A 15,044-nucleotide genomic window follows, 5' to 3' on the forward strand; every position below is an offset into this window, starting at 1 on the left:
GCATAATAAAAACCTTATCTAAATAGGTTTATCTAAATAGGATTAAAAACCTTATCTTTCTTGTTAAAGACCTTAAGCAAATTAGGTATAGAAGGAACAATCTTGAACACAATCAAGGCAGTATATGACAAACCCACAACCAGCATCATATTGAAGGGGGAAAAGTTGGAAACATTTCCACTAAGATCTGGAACCAGACAAATATGTCCACTTTCACCACTGCTATTCAATATAGTTCTGGAAATTTTAGCTAGATCCATTAGGAAAGAAAATGAAATCAAAGGTATAAAAATTGAAAAGGAGAAAGTCAAATTATCATTATTTCTAGATGACAGGATCGTATACATAGGGGACCCAAAAGATTCCACTACGAGACTATTGGAGCTCATAAGAGTTTAACAAGGTGATAGGATATATAATCAACACACAAAAATCAATAACCTTTGTATATACAATGTCATGACTGAGAAAGAATTCGTAAAATCAGTTCCATTCACGATAGCTATAAAAAAATTTAAATAACTTGGAATAAATTTCACCAAGTAGGTCAAAATCTTTACAAAGAAAATTACAAAACATTAAAGAAGCAAATAGAGAGAGGCACAAAAATATTGGAAAAATCTCCCATGTTCATGGATTGGAAGAATCAATATCATCAAAATATCCATCTATGAGTTCCAAGTCTCTTAGTAGAGTTCTTTGGATCCCCTAAATAAACAATCATATCGTCTGCAAAGAGGGATAGTTTGACTTCTTCCTTCCCAATTTGTATCCCTTTAATTTCTTTTTCTTGCCTAATAGCTCTGGCTAAAACTTCCAGAACTATATTGAATAGCAGTGGTGAGAGTGGGCATCCCTATCTGGTACCAGATCTAAGTGGAAATGCTTCCAACTTTTCCCCACTCAATAGGATGCTGGCCGTGGGTTTTTCATAAACTGCTTTGATTGTACTGAGGAATGTTCCTTCTATACCCAGTTTGCTTAGAGTTTTCATCATGAAAGGGTGTTGTATTTTATCAAATGCTTTCTCTGCATCTATTGAGAGAATCATGGTTTTTCTTCTGCAGACTGTTATTGTGGTGTATCACATTGATTGATTTGTGAACACTGAACCATCCTTGCATACCTGGGATAAATCTCACTTGGTCTGGGTGGATGATCTTTCTGTGTGTTGTTGCATTCTACTGGCCAGAATTTTATTGAGGATTTTTGCTTCTATGTTCATCAGGGATATTGGTCTGTAATTTTCTTTTAATGCTGCATATTTTTCTGCCTTAGGAATTAAGGTGATGGTGGCTTCATAGAAAGAATTTGGGAGGATTCCCTCTTTTTCAATTGTTCTGAATAGTTTGAGAAGAATTGGAGTTAGTTCTTCTTTAAATGTCTGGTAGAATTCAGCTGTGAATCCACCTGGTCCTGGGCTTTTCTTTGTTGGGAGGGCCTTTATTACTGTTTCAATTTCTGTCTCAGTTATGGGTCTGTTTCAGTTTTCTATGTCTTCCTGGTTCAATTTAGGTAGGTTGTATGTGTCCAGGAATCTATCCATTTCTGATAGATTTCCCTGTTTGCTGGCATACAAGTCCTTGTAGTAATTTCTGATGATTCTTTTTATTTCTGTGGTGTCTGTTGTTATGTTTCCTTTTTCATCTCTGATTTTATTGATTTGGGTCTTTTCATTTTTAGTTAGTTGGGCCAATGGGTGTCAATTTTGTTGATTTTTTCAAAAAACCAGCTCCTCGTTTGGCTGATTTTTTGTAATGTTTTTTATTCAATCCTGTTGATTTCTTCTCTGATTTTAATTATTTCTCTTCTCTCTACTAGATTTGGGTCTGGTTTGCTGCAGATTTTCTAGATCCTTGAGATGACTTGAAAGCTCATCTATTTGGTGCCTTTCCAATTTCTTGATGTAGGCACCTATTGCTATAAACTTTCCTCTTAGCACTGCTTTTGTTGTATCCCATAGGTTTTGGTATGTTGTGCTGTTATCCTCATTTACTTCCAGGAAGTTTTTGACTTCTCTTTTGATTTCTTCTATGACCCAGTGTTCATTCAGGAGCATGTTGTTTAGTCTCCATGTGTTTGCATATGCACTAGAGATTCCTGAGTTGCTAATTTCCAACTCCATTCCTTTGTGGTCTGAGAAGCTGCATGCTATGATTCCAGTTCTTTTGAATTTGCTGAGACTTGCTTTATGGCCTAGTATGTGGTCAATCCTAGAGAAGGTTCCACGTACTGCTGAGAAGAATGTAAATTCTTTATGTGTAGGATGAAAAGTTCTGTAGATATGTGTTAGATCCATTTGAGCTATAGTGTTGATTAAATCTGCTGTTTCCTTGTTGATATTCTGTCCAGTTGATCTCTCTATTTCTGAGAGTGGAGTATTGAAGTCCCCCAGTACTATTGTATTGCAGTCTAAGTCTCCCTTTAAGTCCCTTAACAAATCTTTTAAATAAACAGGTGGCCTGTAACTAGGTGCATATACATTGATAATCATTATATCTTTCTGTTAAATTGATCTCTTAATCATTATATAGTGCCCCTCTTTGTCTCTCTTAACAGTTTTTGTATTAAAGTTTATGTTGTCCGATATTAATATGGCTATGCCTGCTCTCTTTTCATTTCTGTTGGCTTGGTATATCTTTTTGCTATCTTTTCCTTTCATTCTGCATGCATCTTTGTTGGAAAGATGTGTTTCTTGTAAGCAGCAAATAGATGGATTTTGTTCTGTAATCCATTCAGCTGGTCTGTGTCTTTTAACTGGAGAGTTGAGGCCATTAACATTCAATGCGACTATTGATAATCAGTAACTTTGCCTTGCCATTTTCCCAATGATATTTCTAATATATGCTTTGAACTTCCTGTGATCTTTTGCTGTGAGGTTTCCTCCCTTTGCCTTCTTTCATGTTGATGACTGTGTGTCTGTGTTTCTGTGTGTAACACATCTTTTGCAGGGCTGGATGAGTGGCCACAAATTCTTTCAATTTCTGTTTGCTATGAAATTTCTTTTCTATATTTCACCTTTATTCACAAATGAGAGCTTTGCAGGATATAATATTCAGGGCTGGCAGTTTTTGTCTCTCAGTACTTGGGCTATATCTCGCTAATCCCTCCTAGCCTGTAGGATTTCTGATGAGAAGTCTGCTGTGGGTCTAATTTGAGATCCTCTGAGAGTAATTTGATGTTTCTCTCTTGCACATTTTACAATCTTTATCTTTCACTGTGGTGAGTTTGATTACAATGTGTTGTGGTGAGGATCTCTTTTGGTCATGCTTATTGGGTGTTCTATGTGCTTCCTGTACTTGGATGTTTCTTTCCTTCTCCAAATCTGTGATGTTTTCTGCTAGTATCTCACTAAAAAGGCCTTCCAATCCTTCCTCTCTCTCCATGCCTTCAGGAACTCCTAGAACCCGAATGTTGTGTTTTTTAATAGTATCCTGTAGATTCCCAACAATTTTTTTTAGGTTTCTGATTTCCTCTTCTTTCTTTGGTTTGTATACTTTCCTGTGCTCTGCCTTCCAAGTCTGATATTCTCTCTTCTGCCTCACTAATTATGTTTTTAAGGCTCTTTAATGCTTTTGTCATTTGATCTGCTGATTTTTTCATTTCATTTTGATTTCTCTTCAATATAAAAATTTCATGTTCTACTAGATTCTTCATTTAATTTTGATTCCTCCTTAAGATTTCATTTTCAGGTGTGGTCTCAAAATGGAGGTAAAACCACTGCCCGGTCACCCCCAGCCTGACTCCGGCCGTCACCGCCGGGGGGAAGAGGGCCATGATCCAAAGGAACCAGAGCAGTTGAGGAAACTGTTTATTGGTGGTCTGAGCTTTGAAACTACAGATGATAGTTTGAGAGAACATTTTGAGAAATGGGGCACACTTACAGATTGTGTGGTAATGAGAGACCCCCAAACGAAACGTTCCAGGGGCTTTGGTTTTGTGACTTATTCTTGTGTTGAAGAAGTGGATGCAGCAATGTGTGCTCGACCACACAAGGTTGATGGGAGTGTTGTGGAACCAAATAGAGCTGTTTCTAGAGAGGATTCGGTAAAGCCTGGTGCCCATCTAACAGTGAAGAAGATTTTTGTTGGTGGTATTAAAGAAGATACAGAGGAATATAATTTGAGAGATTACTTTGAGAAGTATGGCAAGATTGAAACCATAGAAGTTATGGAAGACAGGCAGAGTGGGGAAAAAAGAGGATTTGCTTTTGTAACTTTCAATGATCATGATACAGTTGGTAAAATCATTGTTCAGAAATACCACACTATTAATGGGCATAGTTGTGAAGTGAAAAAGGCCCTTTCTAAACAAGAGATGCCATCTGCTGTTGGATCACCAAGAGGCTGTGGAGGGGAATCTGGCAACTTTATGGGTTGTGGAGGAAACTTTGGAGGTGGTGGAGGTAATTTTGGCCGTGGTGGAAACTCTGGTGGAAGAGGAGGCTGTGGTGGTAGAGGTGGTGGCAGCAGAGGAAGTTATGGAGGAGGTGATGGTGGTTACAATGGTTTTGAAGGTGATGGTGGCAACTATGGTGGTGGTCCTGGTTATAGCAGCAGAGGAGGCTATGGTGGTGGACCAGGATATGGAAACCAACGTGGTGGATATGGTGGAGGAGGAGGATATGATGGTTACAATGAAGGAGGAAATTTTGGAGGTAACTATGGTGGTGGTGGAAACTACAATGATTTTGGTAATTATAGTGGACAACAGCAATCAAATTACGGACCCATGAAAGGGGGCAGTTTTGGTGGAAAAAGCTCGGGCAGTCGCTATGGTGGTGGTTATGGATCTGGTAGTGGAAGTGGTGGATATGGTAGCAGAAGGTTCTAAAAAAAAAAAAAAACAGAAAAGGGCTACAGTTCTCAGCAGGAGAGCGAGCGAGGAGTTGTCAGGAAAGCTGCAGGTTGCTTTGAGACAGTAGTCCCAAATGCATTAGAGAAACTGTAAAAATATGCCACAGAAGGAACGATGATCCATAGTCAGAAAAGTTACTGCAGCTTAAACAGGAAACCCTCCTTGTTCAGGACTGTCATAGCCACAGTTTGTAAAAAGTGCAGCTATTGATTAATGCAATGTAGTGTCAATTAGATGTACATTCCTGAGGTCTTTTATCTGTTGTAGCTTTGTCTTTTCTTTTTCTTTTCATTACATCAGGTATATTGCCCTGTAAATTGTAGTAGTGGTACCAGGAATAAAAATTTAAGGAATTTTTAACTTTTCAATGTTTGTGTAGTTCAGTTTTTCTACATTTTAGTACAGAAACTTTAACACAATGCAGTTTCAAAGGTGTTTCCTTGTGAGTTAACAAGTAAAGAAGATCATTGTGAATTACTATTTTATGAATTTAATTACTATGAATTTAATTTAAAATTTAATTACTATGAATTTTGCTAAAGTTTACTGTAAAGAAACACCTACTGACCTGCGGGTTAAGGGGAATCTATTCTCCCCATTTCCAAACCATGATGTGAATGGGTACTGACGTGTGGAGAGAATAGATATTTGTATGTTTGCAATGTGTGTTTTAGATAAATAGGATTGGGTATTTAAATTAGCATATTTGTGAATTTAATAGCATTAAGATTACCTTCAAATGAAAAATCTCAAAATTCCTAATTGGTTTTGTGCATTTTCTTTCAAAATGTAATCTTATGATTTTAGTGTGTTAGATTTGCTGAGTCCTAGCTGTGTTTAGAACATCTCCACTTACCTTGGTCACATTTGAACTGCTGCCGTAGTTTTTGGGTATAAAGAATGCTACTGCCCTCTTCAAATTCTGGGAAGGGAGGACAGTGGGTGTTTTCCCACTCCTACCTTAAAAACCATTCTTAAACACTTCAAAATATAGGACCACTAAGCTTGCTATATCTGAGCATATTAGTTGGGTACCTTTATTTTTAAAGCACAAGAGACCCATAAATCTGATTATTTTCCATGGTTTACTTTTTTTGTTGTTGGTTACGAGCTCTCAGCAAGAGAATAAAATTCATGTATTATGGAACCTTTAACTGGCTGGCATGCTTTCCTGTTTGTACCCTGTACATTTTGCTGGGTGAAACCAAGCAAAATACAGTCTAGATATACTTGTCCAAAATAACCTACTGCAGCAGAAATGTAGCTTAGTTGCTTAGTACAAGCTTCTCTTCTTGGAGCCCTGAATTGAAATTTGAGTAGCGGGAGTTCCCAAAGAAGACACTGTTTCATCTTGTGTACCCTTTCACCTAAATACTGTTGGTGTTGGTTCTGTGTTTGGAAGACTGGTTGAGAAGAGTTTTAGATGACACGATCATATCTATAAAAACAATTGCCAGCTAGTGCTTTCAATTTCACTCAAGCCCTAAGAATGTGCCCTGCTATTACTTTCTTTGGCAGTTGAACCTGGAATTCAAGAATTTTTTTTTTATTTAAAAAGTACTAAGCAAAAAAAAAAAAAAAAGCAATAAAAAGGGGAATGGGGTGTGCTAGTGTTTGAATATGCTCTCTTGTTGCTCTAATTTTGTGCCTCTGTGCATTAATATCTGGATGCATGCAATGCCAGCATGGAAATCGGTCTCCACAGATAATTCAGTTTTCCAGAAACACTCACAAACCAATAAATGTAACACACACCATTCCATTTGTTAATGGGCATATGTGAATAAGCAGTGGAGAAAAAGGCTAATATTAGAAAATGGTTTAAGTCTTTCAAAACTTCAAGTGTGGTTATATAAATGGACACTGTCAATGTTCATAAACTTGGGTACCTGGTCAAAATGCTTGGGAAACATTTTATTAAAATCGAGCTAAATTGTTTCAAGTTCTTTTATTCATACAATAAAGGTTGAAAATGGGGGAGATGGACATTTTCTGTTTTTATGTTTGTAAAACTGTTTGACACAACCTTGACAGTATCCTTTAATGGCATGAGGTTAATTGTACTATTAACCAACTTTCTGTATTCTGGAACTAGTTTGAGTGAAAATTTTTTTCAGTAAGTTGATGTTTGCAATCTATAAGCAGGTGAAGTCTGTGTATGTGACCTGTTTATAAGTTGTATTAGCTTAGCTCTTGCGAACAGTGTGGAAAAGTAAGCCATGAGGAGAGCGATTTAACCAGCTTTAAAGGACCTAAGATGTACTATTTTTTTCTTTTTTTAACTTTTACTTAATGAATATAAATTTCCAAAGTATAGCTTATGGATTACAATGGCTATCTCCCCCCTGCAAACTTCCCTCTCACCCATAACTCTCCCCTTTCCCACTCCCTCTCCCCTTCCATTCACATCAAGATTCATTTTCAATTCTCTTTATATACAGAAGATCAGTTTAGTATATATTAAGTAAAGATTTCAACAGTTTGCCCCCACATAGTAACACAAAGTGAAAAATACTGTTGGAGTACTAGTTATAGCATTAAATCACAATGTACAGCACATTAAGGACAGAGATCCTACATGATATTTTTAAAAAATTGATTAATTTTCTATGCAATTTACAATTTAAAACCAAGTTTTTTTTTTCATTTTCAATTATCTTTATATATGGAAGATTGATTCAGTATATACTAAGTAAGGATTTCATCAGTTTGCACCCACACAGAAACACAAAGTGTAAAATACTGTTTCAGTACTAGTTAGAGCATCACTTCACATTAGAAAACACATTAAGGACAGATCCCACATGAGACGAAAGTACACAGTGACTCCTGTTGTTGACTTAACAATTTGACACTCTTCTTTATGGCGTCAGTAATCTCCCTAGGCTCTAGTCATGAGTTGCCAGGGCTATGGAAGCCTTTAGGGTTCACCGACTTCAATCTTATTCTGATAGGGTCATAGTCAAAGTGGAAGTTCTCTCCTCCCTTCAGAGAAAGGTACCTCCTTCTTTGATGGCCCCGTTCTTTCTACTGGGAACTTACTCACAGAGATCTTTCGTTTAGGTTTTTTTTTTTGTTGTTGTTGTTGTTGTTGTTGTTTTTGCCAGAGTGTCTTGGCTTTCCATGCCTAAAATACTCTCATGGGCTCTTCAGCCAGATCCAAATGCCTTAAGGGCTGATTCTGAGGCCAGAGTGCTATTTAGGACATCTGCTATTCTATGGGTCTGCTGTGTCTCCCACTTCCCATGTTGGATTGTTCTCTCCCTTTTTGATTCTATCAGTTAGTATTAGCAGACACTAGTTTTGTTTGTGTGATCCCTTTGACTCTTAGTGTTGCCGTTGATTTCTCCACAATGTTGCAGTGGGTTCGTTTCTGAGAGGAGCAGCGTGGTGGGGGCAAGAGGCGTGGAGTCAACACACAGACCCCGGGAGTCGGGTGAGAGCAGGCTTGAGGCGAGCAGCCGGCAGACTTGTTTATTACAGTTGGTACAACAGCTTATATAGCCAAGACCAGCCAATCTGGTCAAGGGGCGGTCTATACCCCAACCAATCAAAGCCTGTTGCCAGGCAGTTTCCAGAGCCATCCAATCACAGCCTGTCGCCAGGTAGTTTCAAATCCATCCAATCACAGCCTGTCGCCAGGCAGTTTCCAGAGCCATCCAATCACAGCCTGTCGCCAGGCAGTTTCAAATCCATCCAATCACAGCCTGTTGCCAGGCAGTTTCCGAAGCCAGGTGGGTTTCAAAGCCATTCCTGACTAACTGACGCTCGCTTGCCAGTGGCCACCTTGGCATGTTCTCATTCCACTACATTTCCCCCTTTTCGTTTATTTTTGAGCAACGGGAGGCATGATTCTTGGCCATACCATTGTTGACACCGTTTCCATGTGGTCTCTGTATGCAGCTGTGCCTGTCTTAGGTTGTCCCCCAGGGGATCTTACCTGTCATTGACTAACCAGCGCTCAAATCGAGAGACCACAGGTTTGCTTGCTCAGATAGGGGTAGGAATGAGGAATAATGGTTATCAGGAATGGCATGACTGCACACAGGCTGTGGGCCATTTGAGTGGCTGACCAGAGCTAGTGGGGTACACAACAGTAACAGATATGGCTTTGGGCAGTTTCTCAGGGTAGGATGATAGGGCAGGTGCATCTGCTAACAAGGCGGAGTCTCAGTCTTGTTCAGCTGGTTCTGGTTGGCTGTCAGTTGCAGGCTTGATCTTTCTGGCTGGTACCCAAATGGGCTTTTCTGCATTCTCTGGAAAGACACAAGCATATCCTCGACCCTTGGTTAGCAGAAGCCTTTTTATAGGCATTGGAATCCAGGGCCTGAATTTTGTGTACACTTCAACATTAGCAGCAAACATGCTGATGGCATGGGATCTAGTGGCTGCCCTGAGATATTGGGGTACCCAAGGACTGCCACAAATGTGGGGATCCTCACTGGGTGCGGATGGGATGACATTGCATGAGTTATTGTCTAGAGGTCCTCTTAGTTCATCCCACGGGTATGTGGGGGGTGGCTGACTAGGCATTGCTACCTTGTTTGCTACGTTGTTTTTTTCACTGTCAGAGTTCTCTCTCCCTAAGTCATTAACCATTGTCTGTGAGACAGGGACCTGGAGTGTCAGGCTCCTATCACTCACAGATTCACTATCTTTGATAATCTGCACAGGATTCTGAGATGGGGGTATCTTTCCCATGTCTGAGCGCTTAAGAGCGGCACGGTACGCCAACTCTAGCCAGAGGAAAGACACGTATAGCACTGCTACCGTAACAAAGCAAATTCCTAGCACCTCAACTGTTGATGGCATTTTGTAGGAGGTTTCCCTATGCTAGACAAACAGATAGTGGTGTATCAGATCGTACGTATGTCTTGTGCTTAGTGGGGGACTTCCTTGATTTGTTAGGTCAAGGCCGTATGCCCACCCGGTGTCTCCGGAGCGTCACCTCTCTCGAGTGAGGGAAGATGACTTGGTTCCGAATTCTGGGATGATCAGTCCCTTATATGAATTCACCGGGCGAACCGAAAGTAAAAGGAGGAGCCGAGAAGCGACGTACGCTTCAGGGCGGTGTGTGCTAACCTGGGGTCACTTAGACCGAGGACAAGGACAAGGAAAGGGGCGTAGGAGGGGGTTCTGTGCTCACCCTCACAGAACCGAACAGCACACAAAACACCGAGGGGCCTACTTGCCGAAATCCAGGGGGGACCTCGCCGAGTCCGACACGCTGTTTCTTTCTCAGTCACGTTGGCGTGCCAGATGTTGCCGTTGATTTCTCCACAATGTTGCAGTGGGTTCGTTTCTGAGAGGAGCAGCGTGGTGGGGGCAAGAGGCGTGGAGTCAACACACAGACCCCGGGAGTCGGGTGAGAGCAGGCTTGAGGCGAGCAGCCGGCAGACTCGTTTATTACAGTTGGTACAACAGCCTATATAACCAAGACCAGCCAATCTGGTCAAGGGGCGGTCTATACCCCAACCAATCACAGCCTGTTGCCAGGCAGTTTCCAGAGCCATCCAATCACAGCCTGTCGCCAGGTAGTTTCAAATCCATCCAATCACAGCCTGTTGCCAGGCAGTTTCCGAAGCCAGTTGAGTTTCAAAGCCATTCCTGACTGACGCTCGCTTGCCAGTGGCCACCTTGGCATGTTCTCATTCCACTACATCTTAGACGTATCAGAGTGATCAACTGTGAACTGAAGATGATCACTTTGACTAGTGAGATGGCATTGGTACATGCCACCTTGATGGGATTGTATTGGAATCCCCTGGCACGTTTCTAACTCCACCATTTGGGGCAGGTCCGATTGAGCATGTCCCGAATTGTACATCTCCTCCTTCTCTTTTTCCCACTCATATTTAACAGGGATCACTTTTCAGTTAAAATTTAAACACCTAAGAATAATTGTGTGTTAATTACAGAGTTCAACCACCAGTACTAGAACAAAAAAATACTAAAATGGATAAAGTATTACATTGTACATCAACAGTCAGGACAAGAGCTGATCAAGTCACTGTTTCTCCTAGTGTCCATTTCACTTCAACAGGTTTCCCCTTTGGTGCTCAGTTAGTTGTTGCCGATCAGGGAGAACATATGATATTTGTCCCTTTGGGACTGGCTTAATTCACTCAGCATGATGTTTTCCAGATTGTTCCATCTTGTTGCAAATGACCGGATAAGATGTACTATTTAAGCACAGTGTGGATCAAAGGAAATTCCCTAAGACAGGACTTCAGCAGCCTTTTGAGTATGGACAAGTCAGCATAAATAATGAATGACAAGGCAACTGCAAGAGCTTCAACTACAGAGAAGTGGAGGCATAAGATACTATGATGATAGTGAGCAACTTTCCAAAAGCTAGTTAAATCTGCTTATTACAACTGAAATATTGAAGAAAGTCTTCAGGAAGGAGCTCTTCACCTTTTGGAACATCAATGAGAGATAGTTGCCACAGTTGCTAGGTCTAGCACTTAGACCTGCAAGGAAGGGTAATAAGCATTAGGTTGAATGAGAACCCTACTTGCCTAAATGAGGAATGTCTTTTCTACCATCTTAAATACGAATGTTTCTGGCTGGTAAGGTTGGTAGCTCACAGTAAACCTGACACCATTTATTTCCCTACAAATTTATATTAGAAACTTTAAAACTTTGTCCCCCCATTTAGTAGGTCCGTTGGCAAAATTTTCTGTTAAATTATCTTGGTACCATGTCCAGTATATTTTAAACATTAGATATTTTAAAATTCCCCTGTAATAGCCAGAAGTATTCACCTTAGGTTAGATGTGGCCCTTTTTCATATATACAATTGTTAGTATCTGTAGCATGAAGTCAATTTTTAGAGATATAATAAGCTCAACTTTAAATGAAAGTAGTTTATGTAATAAGCATGACTTACATAGAGACACATAAAACTAATCTTCATGCCAGGAACAGCTCTTTCAAATGAATCTTCAAAACTCAGATGATACAGATATAAAAATAGGCTCTGGTTAAGTGGCTCACACTCATACATGAGTTCTCTTTCATACAATTCAGGGAATGTTTGGTTCTCATTTTGGTTATCTTGTAACCAGAAGCAGTGGAGGTCTGATTACATTGATGTTCCTTTTTTCAAAAGATCTTTTCCCAAAGAATAATTACTCAGCTGCTCTTTAGTTGCTGATCATAAAGGGCTATTTTTACTGCCCTAAAAGAGTTTAATAGTAACATTTTTTTATTTACAAGTAACTTTTCGGGGATACACTCAGTAGGAATTAGTCTGTAACTTAAATATGTTTTCTATGTGAGTAGTCCTTGCCAGTCTGTTCCCAAAAGTGGATGACTCTGTGTGTAAATCAGGACTCAGTTTCAACACATTACTGGAATGAAGTGTTAAATGAGGTATCAGTCTTTTCATGATGAATTTTTCACAACATGGTTTTACTGCATCAAATTTCAGAAGATAACAAAACTTCTCTTTTAAAGGCATTGCTCTTCCAAGTCCATTGCATTTATGAAATAAAATTATTTTATTAAAACATGTTACGGGGGTGGGGAGAAAAAAAAAAACATGTTCCATTGTCATTTCTGATAAGTACCATGTTCTCAAGTTGTAGTACCAAAAAAAGTGGGAAATGGTTAAATTTCTAGGTTACTGCTTCCAGTGCATTTCTTAAAAAGCTGACTTTATGCTCATATCCTATAAGACTGTATGGTAAAATAAAGTCCATTTGTTAAATTTCCATAATTGAATTTGGTTTGGTTTTTAAGAGTTCCATTATGTCACAATTTGAAACATTTCTGATGACAATTTTGAGAGTTCTGGTAATTGATTTCACAAAGCAGTGGATAAGCATGCAAATGTGTTGGTAATGCAAGAGTTATTAAGCCTACCTAATAATTGAAATTAACTTCTAAAACTTTGGTTATGTTGTGATTTTTAAGATTTCAGGTGGTCTGTAATGGATTCAAATGTTTCATATAATGAGATTTTTACAGAAAGAACTTTTTCATTAAAGTATTTTTAGAAATGTGGAAAAAAAAAGATTTCATTTTCGCTAGAGAGATTTTTCTATCCTGTCCAATAAGGATTTCTGTAGTTCAAGAATTTGTTTTTGAGAAATTCTAGATGTTCTTATCATAAATTTTTTGAAATCCATATCTTGCATTTCTTCCTTCTCATCACCCTCATAATCTTGAATTGGAGTGTCATGTTCATTTGGGGGCATCATAATGTCTTCCTTGTTCTTGTTTCCTTGGTTTCTGCATTTGTTGCTTGGCATTGTGGAGATATTCTTTGGTTTCTTCTTTTTTTTTTCCTTGCTGTGGTGCTTTTCTCATTATATTATGACTCTAGATTAAGTGGACTGTCTGCTTTTGGTGGATCTTTAGAGGCTTTGATGGGTGTGGCCAGAGAGCTCTGTTCAGTTCTTCAGAGTTAAGTGTGTGCCAAAGGTGACACACCCAGGTTTGGTGTGGCAAATCTCTCTCTCTGTTTTTTTTTTTTTTTTCAGAAGGGAAGTAATTCCACACAGCTGAGCTATTCTCCTTGAAGGCAGTCAGTGTCTTTGTGCTGGCCCCTGAGGGTATAATATTCATCTGTTCTGTCCCTAGGATCACACAAAGGTTCTGTACAGTCCTCAGTGTAAGCTCAGATTGCCCTGCAATCTCCCACTGGGTTACCAAGGTTACCTAGTTTGTGGCGTTTCCCATTGAGTACTCACATCTCACATACTCCATGAGTTCTCTCACACACCCTCAGTTTTTTTTTTCACAGTCTCAGTTCATAAGCTCCACACATTCACTAGTTCTTAGTCTCCTGTTATTTTTCCCCACCAGAGTCAGGTTTTTCTCCTTGGCTGAGGGCAGGTGCAGCCCTGAAGTGGCACAGCTTTTACATATGTCCAAAATGGCACCTGCTTTTTGTCTTGCTCACATTTGTAAGGTGAGTGGAGAGAGAGAATCATGTCTGTACCGGTTGCTTTTATTTTATTTTTTATTTTTATTTTTTTCTCTCTTCTATTCTAGTTAGGCTGGTGAAATTTCCCCCACTGGGCTTCAAGCCTCATTCCCTCTAGGTTCTTCCTGCCACTTTCCTGCCAGTGTCAGGCTACTGAGGTTTCTCCTCACCTCCCTTTTCAGTGCTGGTGTGTAGACTTGGTGGCTGGGGTCCCAAGCCATGGTGCCCGTGCCCTCCACATAGGTCCACCATGTCCCACTAGTTCCAGAAGAGTTTCTTCTGCAGTTTTTCCCCTAACTCTTTCCTGAAACTACAGTACCTCCACTTTTATTAAACTATCTTTTCCCAGACTATCAGTGCACTCCCTCCCTATTCCACCATCTTGAAGGACCTATATCATAGTTTTCAGGAATGAAAAGAACATGCTTTTATTCTCTAGTTATCATTTCCTGGCCTCAAAATAAATTAATTACTGAATAAATTAATAAATGTCAGGTGATCAGTAGAAAAATATCTGCATCATTCAATTAGCCATAGGTGACAAAATGTGCATAGGTTGTATGTTAAGAATCCATCAAAGTGTTTTTAGATCCATTGTAAAATGCTCCTCTTTGTGTGAAGCTGAACAGTACAAGAAATCAAGGAAAAAGGAACTAGCCTGAAAACCCTATGATGGCAAATTCTGACTCTAAAAATATATAGATATTCTGATTCAACTTTAATATTTTTTTATTTGAGTCTGTGTATGGGGGGGGCAACTCTGAATGTGCCTGTGATAGGCAGATGCTTCTATTCTCTGAGAATGGCGACATATGAATCAGTAGGTGGTGGTGCAGGTGGCAAAGAGAAGGTAGGGTGACATTTCAAACTGTTGGCAGGAGTAGTGTAAATTTGGCAGTCCAAGTAGAATTTCTGTGAGCCTGACAATTTTTGTAAGACATCTTATTTTGCAAGCAATCTACATCTACCCACCCATATTTTTAATACACCTAGATTGTCTTTAATTTAAAAAGTTCATGGAAATGCACGTTATGAAAATATGTCTTTACATATTTCAAAAACTGTTTTGTGCCAAAATAAACTTATCTTTTAGTTCCATTTTTTCCCATGAACTTTTTGCAATCCCTTCATATATAGTACATACATATAACAGAAAGAAAGAGACTTCAATCCTCTCTATTGGAAATCTTACATAATTATCAAATACAATGGAGTCCCTCTCAAAAGTTTCTTTATGGAATCAAACTTTATA

General features: G+C 39.3%; 1 protein-coding gene across 1 annotated transcript; it reads left to right on the forward strand.

The window, feature by feature from the left end:
• The first annotated feature begins 3,705 nt into the window (after positions 1-3,705).
• Positions 3,706-5,176, forward strand: LOC133765445 (heterogeneous nuclear ribonucleoprotein A3-like). Its single transcript, XM_062199002.1, has one exon. It carries the CDS (start codon positions 3,706-3,708, stop codon positions 4,831-4,833), a length of 1,128 nt encoding a protein of 375 aa, XP_062054986.1. The 3' UTR covers positions 4,834-5,176.
• The last annotated feature ends 9,868 nt before the right edge of the window (positions 5,177-15,044 follow it).

Source organism: Lepus europaeus, chromosome 1 (assembly GCF_033115175.1).
Source record: "Lepus europaeus isolate LE1 chromosome 1, mLepTim1.pri, whole genome shotgun sequence".
NCBI classification, from domain to species: domain Eukaryota; kingdom Metazoa; phylum Chordata; class Mammalia; order Lagomorpha; family Leporidae; genus Lepus; species Lepus europaeus.